Here is a 23,377-nt window from a genome sequence, read left to right on the forward strand (position 1 = left end):
TATGGGAATCGTTACTCTTTGCTGATCTCAATAGCATTCTAGATCTGCAAAGAAATGGCAATTTGGGGAAGGAATTGTGTGTTTGTGTGATATACGCAAATCTCCTTACTCTTGACACAGATGCTTCCAGGTAATATATGAGGAGATATCCAATTGAGAATTCTCTGCTTGGACTACTGGACACTGATCTGCTCTAGTGCCAGTAGTGTCATACTGCTTGACACCCACCAATAACACTGTGCACCCTGAAAGTTGATTTTTTAAAAAAAGAAAGATCAAGGATCTGGTTAGTAACTTTCAGTGACATTGTACGTTTGCCAGTAACGCAAGACTCAAAAGCTTCTGGATATTTTTAGCTTACGACAGCAGTAAACTGTAGAACAAGCCAGTTTTCAAATACCTTTTAGGTTATGCTTTTAAGAAAACAGATATTAAGCAATTAACCCCCCCACCAAGCAGACCTTCATCTGATGGGAATAGCGTTGCTTAACGTCTGCTTCTCAAAATCCTATCTATTAAATATTGACTTCTGCTTCGTTGGAAGCCTAGAGTCAAGGGTTGCATCTTTAGGAAATGCAGTGAGTTTTGAAGAAAGGTTATATTTCCATTTTTGGTTGCCTTACCTGCTGGGTTTCTAATGTCTTACAGATGACACATTGCTACCCTTCTCAAGGAACAGAAAATTGCACATAACAGCATTGTTTATGGTGTTAAGCCAGTTAGGTTCACACTGGTGTGTTACTCAATAATGACGATGGGTTGAAAAAGACAGTTGGCATCCTAAGAATAAGGATCTTGTTTTGAGCAGTATTGAAAAATGTCTTTTTTAATATGCTGCCTATTCTGAAATATACTTTTACTTTTGAGAGGGGGGATTTTGCCCCAAAGAAACTTGGGATTTTGAGGCAAAATGTTGAAGGAGAATGTTTGAAGAGTTCATCTCCTGGCTTCCTCATTTGCCACTATACCATAAACTTCAATATTCCTACCTACTTTCTCTCTCACCCAACTTTCCTAATGAGGCTTTGTCTTGAAAGACTGGAAGTGAAGTGCAGATATTACCAGATACGTTTTGCGTTCTACATGGGGACCCTACACTTTCCTTGAATTCTAAACGAGTTAGCACAAGGCTTAGCGCTAAAAAAACAAGCATTTGATAAACTTATGGCCAGACTGAACATAAGAACCTGCTGCATCAGGCCAGTGGCCCATCTGGTCCAGCACCCTGTTCTCACAGGTGGCCAGCATGATGCTTATGCAATGTCCAACAGCAGGGCCTGAGCACAAACAGCACTTTTCCCTCCTTCAGTTTCCAGCAACTAGTATTCAGAGGCATGCTGCCTCCGACAGTGGAGGTAAAACAGCCCCTGTGGCTAGTAGCCATTGTTATTGCCATTCTATGTGGATTTGTCTAATCCTCTTTTAAAGCCATCCAAGTTGGTAGTCATCACTGCCTCTTACGGGCACTGAAATATATGGGATTGGGTAAATTTCTACTTCGTTATTGTCAGAGTTTGGTGTCAATGATCCTTCATCCTCTACTTGCAATGTTCTAAATTATGCTGGATCCACACATGCGGTGCTACAAAGTGGTAAAATGAACTGTGCCACTTCAGCTAAAGGTAGGAGAGCTTACAAAAATATGGTTTCCTCCCAATTGTTGTCTGAAGTTGCGCTGCCCAGTTTTTTAAGCACCTCATTCTGCTGCATGTGTAGCTGAGGCCTTTGACTTTGGATATTTCCAAACGTCTTTCTACAAAAAAGATTGTGTTGGAGTAGGGATAGCTATTGCTTAACATTTTTGGAGGGCTATGATTCTCTTTGTCTTTCTGTCTTGTATGCCAGCGGGGAAAACACTCCAGATCTTTAACATTGAGATGAAAAGCAAAATGAAAGCACACACGATGGCAGAGGAAGTGATCTTCTGGAAATGGATTTCTGTGAATACCGTTGCCTTAGTGACAGAGACTGCAGTTTATCACTGGAGTATGGAAGGAGACTCTCTGCCCCAAAAGATGTTTGACAGGCACGCCAGTCTTGCAGGCTGCCAAATCATCAATTACAGAACTGATGAAAATCAGAAGTGGCTGCTCCTGATAGGAATCTCTGCCCAGGTAAGGAAAGCTATGGAGTGCAGAGGGTACAGAAGCATGCATTGAAGCTTGTGGACTGTAGAAAATGGGAGACTAGAAGCCAAAACATTTTTGTGACAGCTGAGCTGGAAAGCAGAACTACTGAACATACAGTGAACTTGAAAGCTGTGACATGGGGATGATTATGTTCTGTTGAATTAGTGGTTGGAATCTCTTGATAGGAGGCGCAGGATAAGAGGCTCTAAATGGATTAAGGATCTTGACACTTCAGGCTCTTAAGTGCTTGCTGTACATTTAACGACTGTGATGCTTGCTCCATTAGCAAAATCGTGTGGTTGGTGCCATGCAGCTGTACTCAGTGGATCGAAAAGTTTCCCAGCCAATAGAGGGACATGCAGCAGCCTTTGCAGAATTCAAAATAGAAGGCAATGCCAAGCCTTCCACCCTCTTCTGTTTTGCTGTGCGAAGCCCTGCAGGAGGCAAGGTAAAAGCCTTTTATACTTGATCATTGTCTTTGTTGCTTACAGCTGCTTTGGGGCATAAGATCCAAGACGATAAACCATTTAAATGAAGTTCCTCAACCCCTCTGTAGTAAGAGCTTGCACCAGTGTAGTTTGTGCAAGCCCTTGTGAAAAATCAAGAGATCTTAGCTGCGCTTCAGGGTTTAGGATGGAACACTTGATGCTGATACTGCACCTCTCTTTAAGGCATGAGTAGTCAATGTGGTGCCATCCAGTTGTTGCTGGACTCTTATGATCCTTGGCCATTGGCAATGCTGGCTGAGGCTGATGGGAGTTGTAGTCCAAAACTTCTGGTGTGCAACATGTTTTTCTGCTTTAAGGTGTCTCACCAAAATAGACCATTTTGAATTGCAGTCTCAAAGTGCCAGTCAACATAGCCTTAATTTGGGCTGTAGAGCCAATACTATAGAACAGGCACATCCAACTTCCAAGAGACTGCAATCTACTCCCACTATAAAAAAACCTAGCAGTGATCTTCCCATTGGATTGACCAAAGTTGTTGAGCTTTTTTTTTGGGGGGGACGATCAGTCGGGGTCCCGGGACCAGGATCGACCAGGGACACCCCGCGATCGACCGGTAGGTCGTGACCGACATATCAGACACCCCTGCTATAGAACATTTAAACTTTGTGAAGAATGGAGAACGCTTAAGAAAAATCCATACCATTATTTTTAGCAGTTTTCCATTCTGAGGAACACCTGATTTGAGTGAGCTTTTCTCCTTTCAACTAAACAATTGATTTATAACCCTGTGGTGTTTCCCCAGCTGCATATAATTGAAGTGGGTCAACCTGCTGCTGGAAACCAGCCCTTTGTCAAGAAAGCTGTTGATGTCTTTTTCCCTCCAGAGGCTCAAACGGATTTCCCAGTGGCAATGCAGGTAATGAATTGAGGAGTGTGTTTAAGACTTCCGGTGGCATGGCCGAAGCATATCAAGTGCAGCGGTAGTATTGCATGCCCTTTTTAGCCCATAAACAACTGTTGTGTCAGAAAAATATGAACTTTGTTCCAAACGCTTACATGCTGCCTTTCAGGGTGAAGCCCTCCCAAGGTGCCTTGCAAAAGATTAGTTGTGTGTGTGTACAGTGGTGCCTCACAAGACGAAATTAATCCGTTCCACGAGTGTCTTCGTCTAGTGGTTTTTTCGTCTTGCGAAGCAACCCTATTAGCGGATTAGCGCTATTAGCGGTTTAGCGGCTATTAAAGGCTTAGCGGCTTAGCCGCTAAAAGGCTATTAAAGGCTTAGCGGCTTAGAAAAAGGGGGGGGAGCGAAAAAAAATCTCAAGACATGCAAGACATTTTCGTCTTGCGAAGCAAGCCCATAGGGAAATTCGTCCTGCGAAGCGCATTCATTGAAAAACGGAAAACCCTTTCCTCTAGCGGTTTTCCGTCTTGCGAGGCATTTGTCTTGCGGGGCACCACTGTATTCAAGATCATTCAGTCTCCTATACATAGCAGGGGCTCTTGAATGGAGCTGTATCCAGGCATGATGAACAGGTGCAAGGATGCTGTTTACTCCCACTCTGATGGCAATGCCAGTTGGTAACTCTTAGGCAGCTGTCAGCTGGAGCTGTATCCAGACACAATTGAATACAACTCTCCAAATTACCATATCAGTGTGTACAGTTGGTTTAAATGATACAGAATTGAGCGAGGCCAATGTTTAATGCAATTTGTCTGAGTTTATATCACTGCTAGACCAGGATCTAAACAAGCATGTAACTAGGCTGGATTGGATACTGTAGTCCTATAAAGCAAGTCAGTCTTAAACTTAAAGGCGGCTTAGCCTAATCTGTTTATGACAGAATGGTGGAGGAGGGGTGGAGCCCCGCTGTTCAAAATTGCTGAATATACACAAGCACTTAGAGTTGCACCTAGAGTGGAACTTCCTTGAAACTGAAATCTGGATCTGAGCTTCTTGCAGCCATAGCGGCTTGCCCAAGGTCTTAAGTGCTTCAGTTTCACAACTGAACTAGTGATTGACTTGTAGTGACATAAATGCTCAGCTCCCCAGTCTAAAAAATAGCCGTAGCTGTTAACAAGTATGAAATAATCCACTTGCACAATAAATTGAGTTTTTGCTGCTGTGCTAGGAAGAAGCTTAAGTTAACTAGTGCAGAGGTCAGCAAACTTTTTCAGTAGGGGATCAGTCCACTGTCCCTCAGACCTTGTGGGGGGCTGGACTATATTTTTTTTGGGGGGGGGATGAACGAATTCCTATGCCCCACAAATAACCCAGAGATGCATTTTAAATAAAAGGACACATTCTACTCATGTAAAAACATGCTGATTTAGAAGGTGATTCGGTTGAATCCGGCCCCCAGGCCTTAGTTATCCTACCCATGAACTAGTGAATAAATTCTGAACTGTCCTGTTTAACCTTGTCTCTTTCTTGTATATTTGGTAGATTGGAACAAAGCATGGTGTTATCTATCTGATCACAAAATATGGATATATTCATATGTACGACTTGGAATCTGGAGTGTGCATCTACATGAACCGTATTAGTGCAGACACTATCTTTGTAACTGCACCTCATGAACCTACCTCAGGAATTATTGGTGTAAATAAAAAAGGACAGGTAAGAATGATGCCTATTGTTTTTGTGCATGAAGTTTTCTTGGCAGGGGTACTGGAGTGGCTTGCCGGTTCCTGCTCCAGGTGGATCACGTTAAGTCAAAACTCTCCACTATGACCTGTCCATCTTGGGTGGCCCTGCACGGCATGGCTCATAGCTTCTCTTAGTTATTCAAGCCCCTTCGCCACGACAAAGGAAATCAGCCCTGAGTGCTCACTGGAAGGACAGATCCTGAAGCTGAGGCTCCAATAATTTGGCTACCTCATGAGAAGAGAAGACTCCCTGGAAAAGACCCTGATGTTGGGAAAGCTGGAGGGCACAAGGAGAAGGGGACGACGGAGGACAAGATGTTTGGACAGTGTTCTCGAAGCTACTAACATGAGTTTGACCAAACTGCGGGTGGCAGTGGAAGACAGGAGTGCCTGGCGTGCTCTGGTCCATGGGGTCACGGAGAGTCGGACACGACTAAACAAGAAGATTGATGCATGAAACTTCTCAGCTGTAGATTATCCATCACTTCAGTGTCTGCTTACTGTAATGCTGTCATTTAGGCTCTGAATCCTGACTGCTTTATCAGATCCAGGTGGCGGCTTTCCTTAAGTCACCACTTTGCTGGGCTCTGCACTGACGCTTAGGGATTTCAGCTCATTGGTTCAAAACGGTGAAAGAGATGCCGTTTAATGTCCTGAAGTGAGACCTCACGTTCCCAAGCATGCATTCTCTAATGATCCAGATTACAGCCTGCATTGGAGGTGTCAATGCATGCACACGTATGCTAACCTCTCTTGTTAACAAATCAAATCACTCTTGAGATTAACGTGGTATTTCCTCTATGATAACTGATAAAACACTGCATCAAGCACAGATAAGAGGACTGATAGAATTGATTTCTCCAGCAGAAGTTCTAATGTAAGCAATAAAGCTGTTGAAATGACAACTGAGCAGTCAGTAAGGAAGGCTTTGTAAAAAAGAAAGAAAAAAATGAGAATCTTAAAGTAGAACTTCAGTGGTGAACAGTATTGTATCCTGTACCTAACTGGGAGCAGTTGGCCTGGTGGTAAAAAAAGATAAAGGATGCCTGACAGTTAAGTCCAGTCGCAGACAACTCGGGGGTTGCGGTGCTCATCTCGCTTTACAGGCTGAGGGAGCCAGCGTTTGTCCGCAGACAGTTTTTCCGGGTCATGTGGCCATCATGACTAAGCTGCTTCTGGTGCAACAGAGCACCAAAACCAGAGCAGCGCACGGAAACACCGTTTACCTTCCCACCGGAGTGGTACCTACTTATCTACTTGCACTTTTTGGCATGCTTTCAAACTGCTAGGTTGGCAGGAGCTGGGACCGAGCAACGGGAGCTCACCCCGTTGCAGGGATTCGAACCGCCGACCTTCTGATCGGCAAGCCCAAGTGACTCAGTGGTTTAGACCACAGCGCCACCTGCGTCCCTGGCCTGGTGGTACCTAGTCTTATTTATAATATTATAAAGTGAAATTTTTGAATGTTTGCCACTTTTCCTCCAGATCTGTCGTGCTCCTTTTATACAGTAGAGTGTGCCTTGTCCTTTTTTTAGACTTTACTGTGCACTCACTGACTCTCTTTCTCTTACAGGTACTCTCTGTTTGTGTGGAGGAAGATAACATTGTAAATTACGCCACCAATGTTCTCCAGAATCCTGATTTGGGTCTGCGCATGGCGATCAGGAGTAACTTAGCTGGGGCGGAAGAACTCTTTGCCAGGAAATTTAATACACTTTTTGCACAGGGAAATTATGCAGAAGCGGCTAAAGTGGCGGCATCTGCACCAAAGGTAAGCATCTTTTAAAAAATTATTTTTTGGCTGAGGGGTTCGGGGGTGCACTCCAAACAAATTTTGTAGCCTTTAACCTTTGTTTGAAGCAACAGGCAATCCCAAGTTGTACGAGAGCATTGGTTCTGTCTTCCGCGAGGGAGACAAATACGATTATAAAGATAGGGGCAGCATTAAACTAAGTTGTAATCAGAGTAGACCCATTGAAATGAATGCACATGACGTAAGTGAGGTGCAGCAGTTTACCTTACCATAAGAAGTATATGTAAAATCCATGGTGGGTATTGTTGACCAGAGCTATGAACTGGTTGTCCCATTGAATTCTTGCTTAGGATTGCAGCCCTAAATCAGGTAATCATGGACTCCCTGTCAGGGGTTGCTTAGGAGAAGGCTATTGTCCTGATTCTTCACTTGTGGAAAATGTGATGGCAGACCTAGATCTAGCAGCATTTTTACGTTGGTGTTGGGCAGAGTGGATAAAAGTCAATGATTTTATTTTTTTTAAAAAAACAAACCACGGATGTTTTTCATTTAAATCAGATTTTTTAAAATTTAAATCGGATTTTTAAAATAAAATGCTTTTGAAGGAAGAAATCTTTCTAAAGATAGTTTTCTATTTAAGTTACATTATGGTCCAAAGGCTGTTCATCAGGAAATAAGGATTTGTTTTAAGTTTTTCATGTATGCTAAAACTCAGTCTAAGGTTTTTTTTAATAAAAAAACATTGTTTAACCACATCAGTTAACAAACATCAGTTAACAAACACCTATGCTATAAATCTTACTTTTTTAAGTTAAAATATAAACATTTAATTTATTAAACCTCACCATAATTTCATAATTATCTATGTATTTCTAATATTATAACCAAATCAGTAATTTTTGATATAACGGTAAAAAGCTACTCTGAAAATGTATTATTCCAAAAATGAAAGCTTCATTTGTTTGTAAATATTAAGATTATACCAGCAAGAATGAGTCTTTCTGTAAAAAAAAGATTAAATCAAGTCTTACTGACTAGTGACTTAAATTGATTTGGTTTAAATCCAATCCACCCTGGTCTTGGGAATTCTCAGCTGGCAAGCTGAGCAAGCTCCCTCTGCCTTGGATTTTCCCTTAAGGGAGACTTTTTAATAGAATCATGTTTCAATGTTCAGGGAATCTTGCGCACAAGTGATACCATCCGAAAGTTCCAGAGTGTACCAGCCCAGCCTGGGCAGGCCTCTCCCTTGCTCCAGTACTTCGGGATCCTCCTCGATCAAGGCCAGCTCAATAAATTTGAGTCTCTGGAACTCTGCCGTCCTGTTCTTCAGCAAGGCCGCAAGCAGCTTTTAGAAAAATGGCTAAAAGAAGACAAGGTAAAACAGGGGACCTCTTCAAAAATTTATTATGCTGTGGTCTGCTTTAAACAGTCGTCCTTCTGTTGCCTGTGCTGAAATTAACTAGCATTCCTATTTAGGCACGCTTACCCAAGTAGTATAAAGCCTTGTTAGTGACAATAGTGTGTTTTGTTGATTAACCACCTACATCCAACTGAGAGGTCTGCTGGCTTTTTGCTCTAACTACAGGCAAAATAGAAATAGAAATAGACTGGAAAGAGAAGCTGCTGAATTGCAACTCATTACCAAACTCAAAACCATGGAGAGACCTGGTCTGAACAAAGACATTGGATTCTTATCTCATTATACATGACTAAGCCATTTTCCACCTTCTCACCCCTTGCCTTTTCCTGTAAGACCTATTGCAGTCGTTAAGAATCGTCAACAGGCTCATCTCAGCTATCTGCCAATCTCCCATTCCCACCACCCTTCTGAGTAATACCCCTCCCCACCTTCTCACTATATAGAAGGATCTGGCAACTTCTGTTTCAGTGTATCTGAAGAAGTGTGCATGCACACGAAAGCTCATACCAAGAACTAACTTAGTTGGTCTTTAAGGTGCTACTGGAAGGAATTTTTTTATTTTGACTACAGGCAAAATGACATTGATGGGAAATCTCCCTGTTGTGTAGACGCTTATCCTAGAGCAGTGAAAATGGATTGGGCATGCCCAAATACACAATTTTTCAGTACTGGGAAAATATAGTCCCAAGAAATCCACCAATGGACCATACATGAGCTAGGTACATACTGTAGATTGCGAAAATTTAATACTTGTCAAGGTATTTTATGATATCCATTTAAATTGAAAATGAGCAAAACTCTGAGCACTTAGCCACTCCTCTGACCCCCTTCCCGGTTTTATTTTAGTTCGCTCTGTTGTGTTGATGTAAACAAAGACGCCACTAAAATATTAATTTGAAAAAGAGTTTTGGGCTGCACTTCTATAATTCCCACAGAGTTTTCTTCCTAAACAGTGAGGTAAATCGCTGAGATCCAGACAGGCGTACCCTATATCTTCAAACAGTAGCAGCTACATTTGCTTGCCATAAGCAGGGGTGGGTGGCAGCGTTTGCTGAGCTGGGTGTGGTGTTAATAGCTTTGAAATGCTGGTTCTATTGCAGTCTTACGTTTGATGCCAGCAAACAAATTGCAGCTTAACACTTGGATCTGTGTTGATTCTGAAATGTTGTTTCTGTTTCAGCTGGAATGCTCTGAGGAGCTAGGAGACTTGGTGAAGGCTGCTGACCCAACCCTTGCCCTCAGTGTTTATCTCCGTGCGAATGTACCAAACAAAGTAATTCAGTGTTTTGCAGAAACTGGTCAATTCCAGAAAATAGTTCTTTATGCCAAAAAGGTAACTATCTTTTTTTCCCCCTCTGAAAAGTATGTGATTGTGTAATGCACACCTTTGCAAGCCAGAAGCTTTTTGAACGCACAGTTAAATTTTATCTTAACCGAGATAAGAATAAGTCTTGGAACATTCCGGGATATCTGAAGTGTGATATGCAACGGCCCCACCTGGTAAAGTTTCAATTGCATAAGTCATGTGGTCTGTGGAGCATTCAGTAGACTATTCTGCGGACAAAAATGGCAAAAATCAGCTTCAGTACCTCAGGGCTTTTCCTGCGGGTGAATGAAAATTGCACCCTAAATTCTATAGGCTCTTGGATGTCTTTCAGTTTAAAGGACTGAACTAGGATGGGCTGTGCACATTAAAATGGTTGTCTTGCTAATCTCTGGCAATTTCATTTATTTAAAATGTTAAAAAAAACCACCTTTCTATTTCAGAACTCCCAGGGTGGGTTTCAGTTAAGATTAAAATAATATAACCTGTAGGACTTAAAACTGATCAAAAGACATGAAGCGCAGTGTTGTAAAAGCATAAGATTCTGTATTTGGGTGAGCCTCCCTGGGGAGTGCATTCCATGGATGAGTTTTCACAAATGAAGGTGTTTTTCCCTGGCTGTAATGTGCCCGATACCCCTAAATTTGGGGTACCTGAAAGGCAATATTAATATTTTGGACAAATAGAAGTGGGTGATTCCAGATCCCAAACTGTATAAAGGATAAAAGCTAGGTATTGAATGGCGTTTGGAAGAGCTTAGCAGCTACTGAAGTCATTGTGAAGGTGAACCAACAACAACAGTCCCTTTGGACTGGTCCCCTTCCAACAAATGAGAAGCTGTATCTTATATCAGTTGTACATCAGTTGTACAGCAACCCAATTGTAACAGTCGAATCTGTACGTTGAATAATGGGCTGATAAATTTCTTGCCCTAATGTCATATGAAGCAAGTAAAAACCTGACTTGAGATGTGAGGTTAGGTTTAGCTACGTGTAATTTGCTAAGGCCCAGTTGCTTTTGGAATATATTAGCAAAATGCAGGAATGTATTGAGTTAAAGGAAAACTTAATTCTTGAAATTTGACCTTTTAGGTTGGTTATACTCCGGATTGGATTTTCTTATTGAGGAGTGTGATGAGGGTCAGCCCAGATCAGGGTCTTCAGTTTGCTCAGATGTTGGTACAGGATGAAGAGCCACTAGCCAACATCAATCAGGTAAGCACTCGCTCGGTCTGTTGCAATTCTAGAAGATAAAGCTGGAATAAAATGCCCCTCAAGTCCTAATACAGCTAAATGAATACCCATCTTGTTTAAACGTCTACAGTTTTTCTCATGGTCTTGCAATTCTGGAAAACTAATCAATTTACCTAATTGCAAAAGTTGCTAGCTATAGGTTTCAAAGCAGTGTAAGGAATTATCAAAAGTTTAAGGAATTATACCTTAGTAGCTATGGCCAGTGACAACTCAAATTTGCATGTAAGAGACCAACTCCTTCTGTTTCGACCAACTCCGTTTAGGCAAGAACTACAGTGGTACCTTGGGTTAAGTACAGTGGTGCCTCGCAAGACGAAATTAATTCGTTCCGCAAGTTTTGCCATCTAGCGAATTTTTCGTCTTGCGAAGCACGGTTTTAACGGTTTAACAAAGTCGCGAGACGTTTTCATCTTGCGAAGCAAACCCATAGGGAAATTCGTCTTGCGAGGCAAATCGAAAACGGAAAAACCTTTCATCTAGCGAGTTTTTTGTCTTGCGAGGCGTTCGTCTTGCGGGGCACCACTGTACTTAATTCGTTCCAGAGGTCCATTCTTAACCTGAAACTGTTCTTAACCTGAAGCACCACTTTTGCTAATGTGGCCTCCTGCTGCCGCCTTGCTGCTGGAGCCCGATTTCTGTTCTCATCCTGAAGCAAAGTTCTTAACCTAAAGCACTATTTCTGGGTTAGTGGAGTCTGTAACCTGAAGCGTATGTAACCTGAGGTACCACTGTGCAGACATAAAGAACTGGGTAAAACTGATTTTGAAAACTATGCTATAGTTTTTCAGAAGAGAAACAAGGTTAAACATGCTTGATATGTGATGGGCACCTGGACATGAAGTGGAATAAATAATATTTTTGGGAAACATTGAATTCAGCTATGTTCTTATGTTGTGGTTTGGAAACGTTGGGAGCTTGAAGTCTGTATTTGGTGAATTAAAGATAAGTTTTGTAGCACACTTAGGCAACGGTTTACGTGTCTGATGGTCATTTGTTTGATTCCTACACTGTAGATTGTTGATGTATTCATGGAGAACAGTTTGATTCAGCAATGTACCTCCTTTTTGTTGGATGCCTTGAAAAATAACCGTCCGGCCGAAGGCCACCTCCAGACTCGTCTGCTTGAGATGAACCTCATTCATGCTCCACAGGTAAACTCTCCTGGGCTGGATGGGTTTTGTGGTGGTGTTTTTTTGAAGCCTCCCTTTCTCATTCCTTCTTGAGGGAGGCAGTTGTTATTTTGCCAAGGACGGCTCTGTGTAACAATCTACTCATATGTTTCATGTAGAAGATCCACCTACAAGGGTTTTAAGAGCACTAAGTCCCCTATTCCTCTTTTTATAAATTGACTTGCACTGTTGCTAATCCCTAGGTTGCAGATGCTATCCTGGGAAACCAGATGTTCACACATTATGACCGTGCCCACATTGCCCAACTTTGTGAAAAGGCAGGCTTGTTGCAGAGAGCATTGGAACACTACACTGATCTTTACGACATCAAGCGAGCTGTTGTTCATACCCATCTTTTGAACCCGGAGGTAAGATAATGTGCAGCCAAACATTAACCAGTTAGGGTTCATGCTCCATTCTGCACTGTTCTCCTTTGTGTTAGTTGGTTGCTTCCTTTCCTACAGACCCTTCAGACCTCCCCTTTTTGCTTCCAGTGATCTTCTGCTTGTATACAAGCCAGTGTGGTATAATAGTGTTGCTGGGTCAGGACTGGGGAGACCCAGGTTCAAATCCTTAGTTGGCTATAAAGCTTGCTGATGACTTGGGGCTACACACTCAACTGAATGCACTCTACAGGGTGGTTGTGAGGATAAAACGAAGGGAGCAAAAGAAGGCCTCTCCCCTGCCCTCCGTGCCTACCTTGGCTCTCCTGAAACAACCAAAAAATGATAATGGACCTCAGTGCTTTTAATACACCTTTGTGCTTCCCTTAGATTGGTAGATACTGTATTTTTCGCTCTATAAGACGCACCAGGCCACAAGACGCACCTAGTTTTTGGAGGCGAAAATCAAGAAAAAAAAATATTCTGAATCTCAGAAGCCAGAACAGCAAGAGAGATCGCTGCACAGCAAAAGCAGCAATCCCTCTTGCTGTTCTGGCTTCTGTGATAGCTGTGCAGCCTGCATTCACTCCATAAGACGCACACACATTTCCCCTTACTTTTTAGGAGGGAAAAAAGTGAGTCTTGTAGAGCAAAAAATACGGTAATTGAAACTCACGATACAGTAACTATTCATGCCATGGTGTGAACCTGTTTGAATTATTTGCTGCTTCTTTCCATAGTGGCTTGTGAACTTCTTTGGCTCTCTATCAGTTGAAGATTCTGTTGAGTGCCTACGTGCTATGCTGTCCGCCAACATCCGACAAAACCTGCAGCTCTGTGTGCAAGTGGCGTCTAAATACCACGAACAGCTGGGCACCCAGTCTCTTGTGGAGCTGTTTGAATCTTTTAAAAGTTACGAAGGTAAGCCTCGGAAGCAGCGAATAGTGCTCGCTCACCTTGAACTTGTTTTACCGAGGACTGCGGAATGTCAGATAATGGAGGTGGGAGGCTGTTTTTATAGAAGCACTGAAAACAACAGACTGCAAGAATGCATTTTTTTTTTACACGTTTCTGGCCCCTGTGAGAGGGTAGCAGTGCCTAGCAATGTTGTCAAAGCCAAAACCATGGCTGAGGTTGAGGGCAAGGCACTGGAAATCTTCTACTAATGGAGAAGAGCAAGAAGTAAAATACATTGTGCAAAATAGGCATGTGTATAAGTAAATTTGTATAGTTTAGAGGTAGTAAAAGTAATATTTTTCTTACCCAGCAGATTTTTCACTGTAACTACAGTGGTGCCTCGCAAGACGAAATTAATCCGTTCCGCGAGTCTCTTCGTCTTGCGGTTTTTTCGTCTTGCGAAGCACGGCTATTAGCGGCTTAGCGGCTATTAACGGCTTAGCGGCTTTAAGAAAAAGGAAACAAACTCGCAAGAACTTGCAAGACGTTTCGTCTTGCGAAGCAAGCCCATAGGGAAATTCGTCTTGCGGAACGACTCAAAAAACACAAAACCCTTTCGTCTAGCGAGCTTTTCGTCTTGCGAGGCATTCGTCTTGCGGGGCACCACTGTATTACAGTGCAGCCTAAAGCCATGTCTACATTTGTAGTTCTGATATTAAAAGGGATAGGGCTCTAGTAAGCAGTTTGCAAGCAGCAAGGAACTTACAAATCCTGTCTTAAAAGGTAGTTTCTAATTCTTAAAATATTTGCCTGAAATAATGGCTAGCAAAAAGCTTTTAAAAAGCTTAGATTCCCAAACATGCCTACTGAATATTTAGCTAGTAGGTTTTCTAATAGATCAGTAAAGTCACATTTTTATGTATGTAGAGCAGGCCAAATTGAAGATGTTGTACACTGTATCTTATACTGTATTTTATATAATTTACCAAGGGCTAAGTTCATACTTCCCTTTCAGACTTTCCTAGAAGGCCAAACAGATAGTTTTAAGATATAGGGTAGCTTTATTTGCATTGCTGCAAAAAAGATAAAAGAGGCATTTAAAATCATATTAGTGTGGAATGTTATGGGTAGTCTTGAACTAAATAAATATTTTAAATTCTGTATTCACAGGGTTTAGCCCTGTCTTATTGGACTGATTATCTCCCCATATTGTAATGGTCATTGGCTGCAAAGAGTTAATCCTGACCTGACTAGTGTATTAATTGATTGATTTTTTTCGCATGATTTGTAAGAAATGGAAATTTAACCAATCATGGAAGGAGTACTATTAAAGATGCTAGAATGAGGGGAGGAAATAAGAAAACCAATACTTATTTCTAGAAGTTGCTAAAAGAATTTAATCAAGTGAATTGATTATATGTCTGAGTTAGGAATGCAATGCTGAAAATGCTTCCTAATTTTAAAGCATGGATTAAGGCCATTTTCATTACTGGCTATTGGATCATAATTTGTTGGGCTACTGGTCCTTTGTCTTCAAACACTGTGTTTTTTTGAACCATGCCTTGTTGAAGCTTTTTATATTTGATGCTTGTGGAGGTGCCTTTCATTTCTCTCTTCCCCTCCACCCCAATGTGGACACCCCGCCCAACCACTTAAACCTGTCTCTCTAGGGCTGTTTTATTTCCTGGGCTCTATTGTGAACTTCAGTCAAGACCCAGATGTCCACTTTAAGTATATCCAGGCAGCTTGCAAGACTGGCCAAATCAAAGAGGTAGAAAGAATCTGCCGAGAAAGCAATTGTTATAATCCAGAACGGGTGAAGAACTTTCTGAAGGTAAAACACCCACAGTACCAAACTGAGTGGTGGTACTTTAAATGTCTGTTTAGACTTTTTTCTGTGTCACCCTTGTTTTTCAATATGTTTGTTTTATTTTAAATTGTGCTAACTTTTTATGTTTCTTTGCTGCCCTGGGAAGAAGGGTGGGATAACGATGATGATGATGATGATGATTTAGTCCTTAATTCTGTTTTTACTGCCCTCTTGGGTTTTCTACTTTAATACCACATTGGTGATCTCTCATAATATAGCCTGAGGTCATCCTATTACCGTATTTTTTGCCCTATAGGGCGCACCGCCCCATAGGACGCACCTAGGTTTTTTTTTCGGGGGGGGGGGGGAATAAAGAAAAAATATTATTTCCCCCCCAGGTACGAGGCTGGCGTGGGGGAAGCCCAAGCTTCCCCCAGCCCCCAGAACAGCCTGCTATCCGCAAGCCTAGGGAGCCCAGCGCGGAGTTGCGCCGGTCTCCCCAGGCTTGTGCAGAGCTGTTCGAAGCCCGGGCTGCAGGCAGCTCTACGCAGTGCTCCGGAGCCTGGCGTGACCTCGCGCCGGGCTCCCGAGGGCTGCGCAGAGCTTCCTGAAGCCTGGAGAGTGAGAGGGGTCGGTGTGCACCGACCCCTCTCGCTCTCTAGGCTTCAGCGAAAGCCTGCATTCGCCCCATAGGACGCACACACATTTCCCCTCCATTGAGTAAATTGAGTATTCGGGAGAATTCATTTCAGACAAACAAAACTAAAGGACTACTTCACACAGTGCATAGTTATCCTTTGGAATTCCCTTCCACAAGATGGCTTTAAAAGGGGATTGGGCACGTTTGTGGAGGATATGGCTACTAAGCCATGATGACTCCTGTATTTACTCCAATCTAATGCTTACCTTTTTTTGGTGAAATTACGTTGCAAAAATCAAGGTGCGCATGAGATTCAATGTCTCATTTGCATTCGCCAGCAAATACTTTATTTGGTTTCAAGGTTTTGAAAATTGAGGTGCGCATGAGATTCGATGGCGCATTAGACTCGAGTAAATACGGTATATCTTGCCTCCAGTCCTGAATACAGTATGCTGAGAGAACACTAGCTGGAGAGGGCTGCTGACCTTTCTTCTTGGTTGTGAGCTCCTCACAGGCAGCTTGTTTGTTGCTGTGGGAAAACCAGATGCTGGACTAGAGGGAAATTTTGTCTGAAGCGCTCTTGTGGAAAGCTCCCCACTCTCCTTTCATGAGTTGAGGAGCAAATAATATGAGCAGAGAGACATCTGATAATAGGAAGACTGCTTTAGAACGTAGTGTGAGATGTTAGTAGAGACAAGGCTTTAGGCCTGTGATAGAACAGAGAAAAGGGGACATGCATCCCAGAGTTAAGATAGGCAGAGTTAGGAGAGGGACTGAAGAGAGCGCTTAGGGGTACAAATAAAAAAAGAGAGCCTACGCACAGTGGGTGTTGCTTACTTGTCAGGGGACTGCCATTGGAAAAGGGAAGGGAGGCAGAGAGGCTGTTGGAATACAGGAATACAGCAGTTCCTCTTCCTGCAGTGGGGAATGCCACACCTCGTGGGGAAGAGGGGAAGGGACCAAAGGATGCTGCTGGGAGCCCCAGCACCACACCTCGTCAGTCTGAGGGTAGGGGAAGCCACACTTCCGGGGTAAAGGAGGGGAAAGGGCTAGAGCAGGGGTCTGCAACCCGCGGCTCCGGAGCCGCATGTGGCTCTTTTACACCTTTGCCGCGGCTCCGGGGCGGATACTAGCAAGGGGAGGAGGCGCATTGTGCGCCCCGACACTCCCCACTGTGGCGGGCGCTGTACTGGCTGTGACGTCGCATGGGGGCGGTGCGTGCGTTAGTCACGCACCGTCCCGACGTCACCTTCCCGCCCGCTGTCAGATCGGACATTAAGGTAAGAAACAATATATGCAGTGTTATATTTGTTTTAAATGTCGCAATGGTTTTGCGGCTCCCAGTTTTTTTTCCTTCGGAAACGGGTCCAAGTGGCTCTTTTTGTCTTAAAGGTTGCAGACCCCTGGGCTAGAGGATGCTGCGGGGAGCCTCAGCACCGCTCCTGGCCAAGTCAGCCAGGAGGGAAACACGCCTCTTGCGCAGAGGAGTAAAGCGCAAAGAAGGAAGGAAACGGCTGGGGGTTGCTAAGTTCTTATGTTGGGGGAGGACCGAGAAAGAGCCACTCCCGGATTCTGCTAGCGATTGAGGCAGACGTGAACTGATGGTTCTGCACTGTAAATAGTTTTTGCACCAAAATAAAGCCTGTAAAAGACAGGTTGGAGTCGTGCCTGGTTACTCACGAGCAACCACTACTGACGTCTGACATTACTGAACTGATAAAAATGCCCTTATGCACTGAAGAGGGCTACACCTTTCCATCCCATTGGCGATAAATACACATAGTGGCCCTTGGTAATCTATTGCAGAGGAAACGTGTAATTTCTGGAAAGAGAAGCGCAGCCATGTAGTTTGCCTGTGTCACATAAGTAGTCTATGTTCCACAGTATTGAGCTGGGTTCTTTTGTAATTAACCAGGTTTCCATTCAAGTTATTCTCTCTTGGACTTTTGTTCTTGCTTGTACTTTATTGTTGCTCTCTTTCTCATAATGGTATGTTGTTGTATTTGCTCCTCTCCGTTTGTACAGGAAGCTAAGCTCACAGACCAGCTTCCCCTGATAATCGTCTGTGACAGATTTGACTTCGTCCATGACCTGGTTCTCTATTTGTACCGTAACAACTTGCAGAAATACATTGAGATCTATGTTCAAAAGGTAAGGTATCTACACATGCGGTAATTTGATTCATAACTTTTAAGATCATGCTTTTGATGTCAGTGACAGCAGATCCTTACCTTAGACATCCAGCAGAAAATGTGATCGGGAAGTAATCAGAGGATACTCAATATGAAATTTTAAGCATAGCTACAGATGGCTTTTTATTTAATGATGGTTTTGAATTGGTTGCAATCTGCAGTTTACCAATGTGTCTGTATAACAATAGCTTGGACATTTTTTGGTGAGACCTGAAACTAAAAATAATGACTTGTTCTAGGTAAACCCAAGTCGTATTCCAGCCGTGGTTGGAGGGCTTCTAGATGTGGATTGTTCTGAAGATGTTATCAAGAACTTGATCATGGTGGTGAGAGGCCAGTTCTCAACAGATGAACTGGTAGCTGAAGTGGAAAAAAGAAATAGGTAAGACCTGCAGACAAACTAATTTTTAAATTCCTTTATTTCTAAAACTTCTTAGATTCCAACTGCAAAGCTATGTGCTTGTAAAAAACCACTGTGTCAAAATACTGCAAAAAACTACTTTAAGTCAGTACCCTTATTAGACCAACTTTTTTCTCTGGGTCACACTTTCAGAATAAAAATTTGCTGCTGCCATACCATTTTTTAATGTATAAGAAATACATTGGAAAACAAAAAGAAACAGCTCCTGATTTATAGCACAGAACACAACTACTTTATGATGTGATCATGGGCCATCCAGAAAATACAAAACCATGCAGCTACATAAGAACACAAATCATTCCCAAAATACAAACAAGCCTCTTTCCTTTGTACCTTAAGTATGTGTACAAACTCAATGAGAGGTGCTTTAGCTGGGAAATCTCATTATATTAGGTTTATTTTTTTATGATTTCCAGTTTTATACATTTCAATAATTTTACAATCATTTTAACATTTCAAAACTCGAGTTCCTTCCCCCTCTTTCTGCGGTTCCTTAAATTTATTTTTTTATATTTTCTGCATATTCCAGATTTATCTACTTCAAATATATATACTCTTATAAAACTGCAGGTTATTACAATAGTCATGCCAGTGTTCTTATCTGTTTACAGTTTATTTGTAAATATGCAATAAACCATTTCCATTCTTTTATAAAAAGTTCGTTGTCTTGATTTCTTATTTTTCCAGTAAGCTCCGCCATTTCTGCATATTCCATACGTTTTTGTATCCATTCTTCTTTCGCTGGGACTACTACTTCTTTCCGTTTTTGGGCAAATAGCATTCTTGCCACCGTAGTTGCATACATGAATAAATTTCTATACAGTTTGGGTAGTTTTGTCCCTATAATTCCCAAAAGAAAGGCTTTTGTTTTTGTTTTTTTAACAAATGTTCTTTTAAACATATTTTTCAATTCATTACATATCATTTCCGAGTAAGCTTTAACCTTACTACGATATTAAGTTTAATTTGAGACAAACAAACTCTCATCTCCTCATCTACAGAAAGAAACCTTTCCCTGATCTGTTCTTGATACTATACTATACTATACTATACTATACTATACTATACTATACTATACTATACTATACTGAAATGTTGAAATTTTTCTTTGCTTGCCCCTGAACCACACTTGCCATTCTCTTCTGCCAAACCAGTGTGCCACACCCTTTAAGAAGCACTGGTCTCAATGGTAAACAGCAGTGAGGGTGGAAGAAAAATGGCTGATGGTGAAGCCATCTGGTCCCAGTCCCAAGATGGAATAGGGGAAGAAATAGTAGACATTCAAGTGAGGCTATTCAGGTGCTATGCACGTATTGGGTTTTGCCAAGGCTTGTCGGGAAAAATAATATTGAAAAATGACTGATTTTGCCATCTCCGGAAATGGAAAGTGTGGCTGTTACGCAGATTTGTCTCCATCCTTAGGCAAGGGTTCCTTGGTAGATGGAGAACAGGCCTTAAAGAAGATAGGCAGTCCTTTATATTAGCAAAGGTGGAAATTTTAGGTGATGCGCAAGGCAAAAACTCAATAGAAGCCAAACTGACCAGCTTTACTTAGGAGTTGGAAGAAATGCTTCCTCATAGAATCAAGTTCCACCATTAGTTTAAAATCCTCTTCCTCTCACTTCAGAATGGTTACATTTCGTATTCTTTGGTTAGCTCCTTAGCAGGGGTCTTCCGTCCTCTTTATGATAAGCGCAGAAGGGGGCAGGAAGGGAGAGAGAGAAGAAAGTTGATTCTGTGATGCAGTTTAAAGGCGGGTCTTTGCTGGTTGCTAGTAGCATAGAAAATTAATGAATTGCATTCTTATTTAAGGCTTAAGCTGCTGCTGCCCTGGCTCGAGTCTCGAATTCATGAAGGCTGCGAAGAACCGGCAACACACAATGCACTGGCTAAAATCTATATTGACAGCAACAACAACCCAGAACGCTTTCTGCGGGAGAACCCCTTTTACGACAGCCGTGTTGTGGGCAAATACTGTGAAAAGAGGGACCCCCACTTGGCATGTGTTGCTTATGAGAGGGGACAGTGTGACCTTGAACTCATAAAGGTATTTTAGTGTTTTCTTGCTGTAGCTTACCTATATTGTGCTCTCTCTTCTCCTCTGTCCCCACCCCCAATTGTACCATGTAAGTGGATTTGATTATATCACGCATATGGAATTGCAGCGAAGAGTGGTTAAGAAATCTGTCAAATCTAATTCTTATTTTCTTATAGTTATGAACATTCAAAGGTTGCCATCTTCTGGTGCACAAGCCATGATTGTGTATGCAAAGCAGCATTAGCTGGTGGCTTTCAAACTGTATATTTTGGGTAACCTCATTATTCCTCAATGAGAACATCAGCAATAGTAGATGAGCCACCTGTTAGTTCAGATATCTTCCCTTCCCCAGTCAGTTTTGAAACAAATTTCCTGGAAGGCTTGTTTGCTCACCACAGCTAGCCTTTCCATATGACAGGTGTGCAGAACCTTTTGTTCTCCAGATGTTGCTAAAATACAACACCCATCAGCCACAGCAAGCACAGCAAATAGCATGGGGTGATGGGAGTTGTAGTTCAGCAAATATCTGGAAGTCCAAAGGACACCTGCCCTATGGCAGCAAGGAAACATTGGGTGTATTCTAAGGAATGCACTCAATTTGAATGGTGAGATGCTAATATAGACCTATGTTAGCTTTCTCCAACCCAGTGCTCTGCAGGCCCAACCAATGTAGCTGTTTTGGGGCTGATGGGAGTTGTACTCCAAACATCTGGAGGGCACCAGGTTGGGAAACTGCCTTATATGAACAGTATGTTTGTCCTTGAGTGGTACCCACAATCTTCCGCAGTGCACAGTTGCTCCCTTGCAGATATGCAGAGGTTCCTTCGCAGGTAGTTCAGTGAAGCATTAGAGAATCCTTTCTCCAAATTTATTAAACACTCTGGTGAATGCAAACAGCTGCTTCATGTGGTGCATAAAAGGTACAGGCAACTTCCTCACTACAAGACTGGGTTACAAATACACATTGTGTTTCTCTGATGAACTGACCCTTTAACACAGAGCTTTCCATGTTGGTGACACACTTTTTAGACATGTTGGTGACACAATTTTTAGACATGTTGGTGACACACTTTTTAGACACGCATCATTTCGCGACACAGCAATTCAGTTTTACTAGCAAACTGGAGGTTAAACTAACCCCTTTCCAGCCCCGGGAGAAGCGTTTGCGTGACACACCTTCACACTGCAGCCGACACACTAATGTCGCGACATACAGTTTGGAAAGCTCTGCAAGTTTAACATATATTAGCAAGTGTGCACAGATTTACTAAGGTATGCATACTTCAGGCATAGAGCTAGTCTCGGTACTAGTTGTGTTACAGTGAGAGGGGTAAAGACTGGCATCTACTGGAGTTCATACCATGGACACATTATAAGGCACTCTCCCTATTACTGAAATAAATATACAGTGGTACCTCGGGTTACATTTAGCTCGGGAAACTTTTAATGTTTAATAGGTTATTGTATTTTAGTGTTTTGTTGGAAGCCGCCCAGAGTGGCTGGGGAAACCCAGCCAGATGGGCGGGATATAAATAATAAATTATTATTATTATTACATATGCTTCAGGTTACAGACGCTTCAGGTTACAGACTCCGCTAACCCAGAAATAGTACCTCGGGTTAAGAACTTTGCTTCAGGATGAGAACAGAAATTGTGCTCTGGGGGTGCAGTGGCAGCAGGAGGCCCCATTAGCTAAAGTGGCGCTTCGGGTTAAGAACAGTTTCAGGTTAAGAATGGACCTCCAGAACGAATTAAGTACTTAACCCGAGGTACCACTGTAGTTCAAGATAAGCTTTTAGTGATAAAATGGAATGTGATGAGGAAGTTGAGATAAAGTTATGGCTCACAGCTGATTAGCCAATGGGACACTGTCTCAAAATAAAATCTAACTTTTGTACTGACTACTAAACTGACATTCTGTGGATGCTTTTGCAGCCATATTTGTTGGCATTCAACTTAATGCAGCTCCTTCAAGATGGTTTATTTAGTTTAACAAGATGGAGTGTGTTATTGAAAGGACACTCAACATTTGCACTTCATCCAGCTGCTTCCTTGTTCTGTCTTGCAATCAGATCTCTGGAGCCTCTCGATCTGTGCTTGGTGAATCTCTTCTCAGTAAAGGCTGTGTGTCCATGAGTTTTCTGAAAAGGAAAGCCAGCTTCGAAAAGCAAGGTGCCACAGAATTGGAAGCGTTGCAAATTAAATGGAATTACAGCCTAATTACGGCTTCCAGTGAATCTGGAAATAGCTGCCTAGAAATAGCTGCTTTTAGTCCAAATATATACTCCATGCGTTTATTGTCCTTTTCCTTTGTTTCTTTCAGGTCTGCAATGAGAACTCCTTGTTCAAGAGCGAAGCTCGCTATCTGGTGCGCAGGAAAGATCCAGAACTGTGGGTAAACGTTCTGGAGGAAAACAATCCATTCAGGAGGCCGCTCATTGATCAGGTATAGCAAGTAGAGTGAATTTGTACAAAATAGGTAGAATGTAGTGGTTGGTGACTGAGCAAGAAGAGAAACGTCATCTGTTCTTCAGCATTGTGCTCTGAAAAGGGTAGCAGTTGCCAGAGATCTTATGTAGTCCCTCATTTCCCATAGTTCTCCTCTAAATGAGATCAGCCTTGCCCCTCTAATTCTCTATGCCTGCTTGCCCGCCTTCTTGCTCCATAAGAGTATCATTTGTTTTTCCCTTGTTTCTCTGCCTATGATTTTTTTCTCTCCAAACACCCGTAAACCCTTCCGTGCTGAACTCTTATTTTCTGGTGGGGAAGGCTGCTTGTGATTCTGTGTTAGATACATGCCAAGCAAGCCAAATAGTTTGATGCTTATACTTCTTCCAGACCCATCTATTTCC

General features: G+C 42.4%; 1 protein-coding gene across 4 annotated transcripts in view; it reads left to right on the forward strand.

The window, feature by feature from the left end:
* The window catches only part of CLTCL1 (clathrin heavy chain like 1), a 59,935-nt gene that overhangs the window by 15,371 nt on the left and 21,187 nt on the right, over positions 1-23,377 (forward strand). For all 4 annotated transcript variants that reach the window (XM_081174642.1, XM_081174643.1, XM_081174640.1 and 1 more), the window contains exons 3-18: positions 1,846-2,114; positions 2,416-2,577; positions 3,381-3,494; positions 5,022-5,195; positions 6,798-6,995; positions 8,152-8,352; positions 9,578-9,730; positions 10,813-10,935; positions 11,988-12,125; positions 12,347-12,511; positions 13,267-13,447; positions 15,094-15,257; positions 17,899-18,024; positions 18,305-18,447; positions 20,299-20,533; positions 22,849-22,971. In XM_081174642.1, the coding sequence (XP_081030768.1) occupies positions 1,846-2,114; positions 2,416-2,577; positions 3,381-3,494; positions 5,022-5,195; positions 6,798-6,995; positions 8,152-8,352; positions 9,578-9,730; positions 10,813-10,935; positions 11,988-12,125; positions 12,347-12,511; positions 13,267-13,447; positions 15,094-15,257; positions 17,899-18,024; positions 18,305-18,447; positions 20,299-20,533; positions 22,849-22,971 (2,669 nt within the window). The remainder of the gene's footprint in view (positions 1-1,845; positions 2,115-2,415; positions 2,578-3,380; positions 3,495-5,021; positions 5,196-6,797; positions 6,996-8,151; positions 8,353-9,577; positions 9,731-10,812; positions 10,936-11,987; positions 12,126-12,346; positions 12,512-13,266; positions 13,448-15,093; positions 15,258-17,898; positions 18,025-18,304; positions 18,448-20,298; positions 20,534-22,848; positions 22,972-23,377) is intronic.

Source organism: Podarcis bocagei, assembly GCF_964188305.1.
Source record: "Podarcis bocagei genome assembly, chromosome: 16".
In the NCBI taxonomy this organism is placed as follows: Eukaryota; Metazoa; Chordata; class Lepidosauria; order Squamata; family Lacertidae; genus Podarcis; species Podarcis bocagei.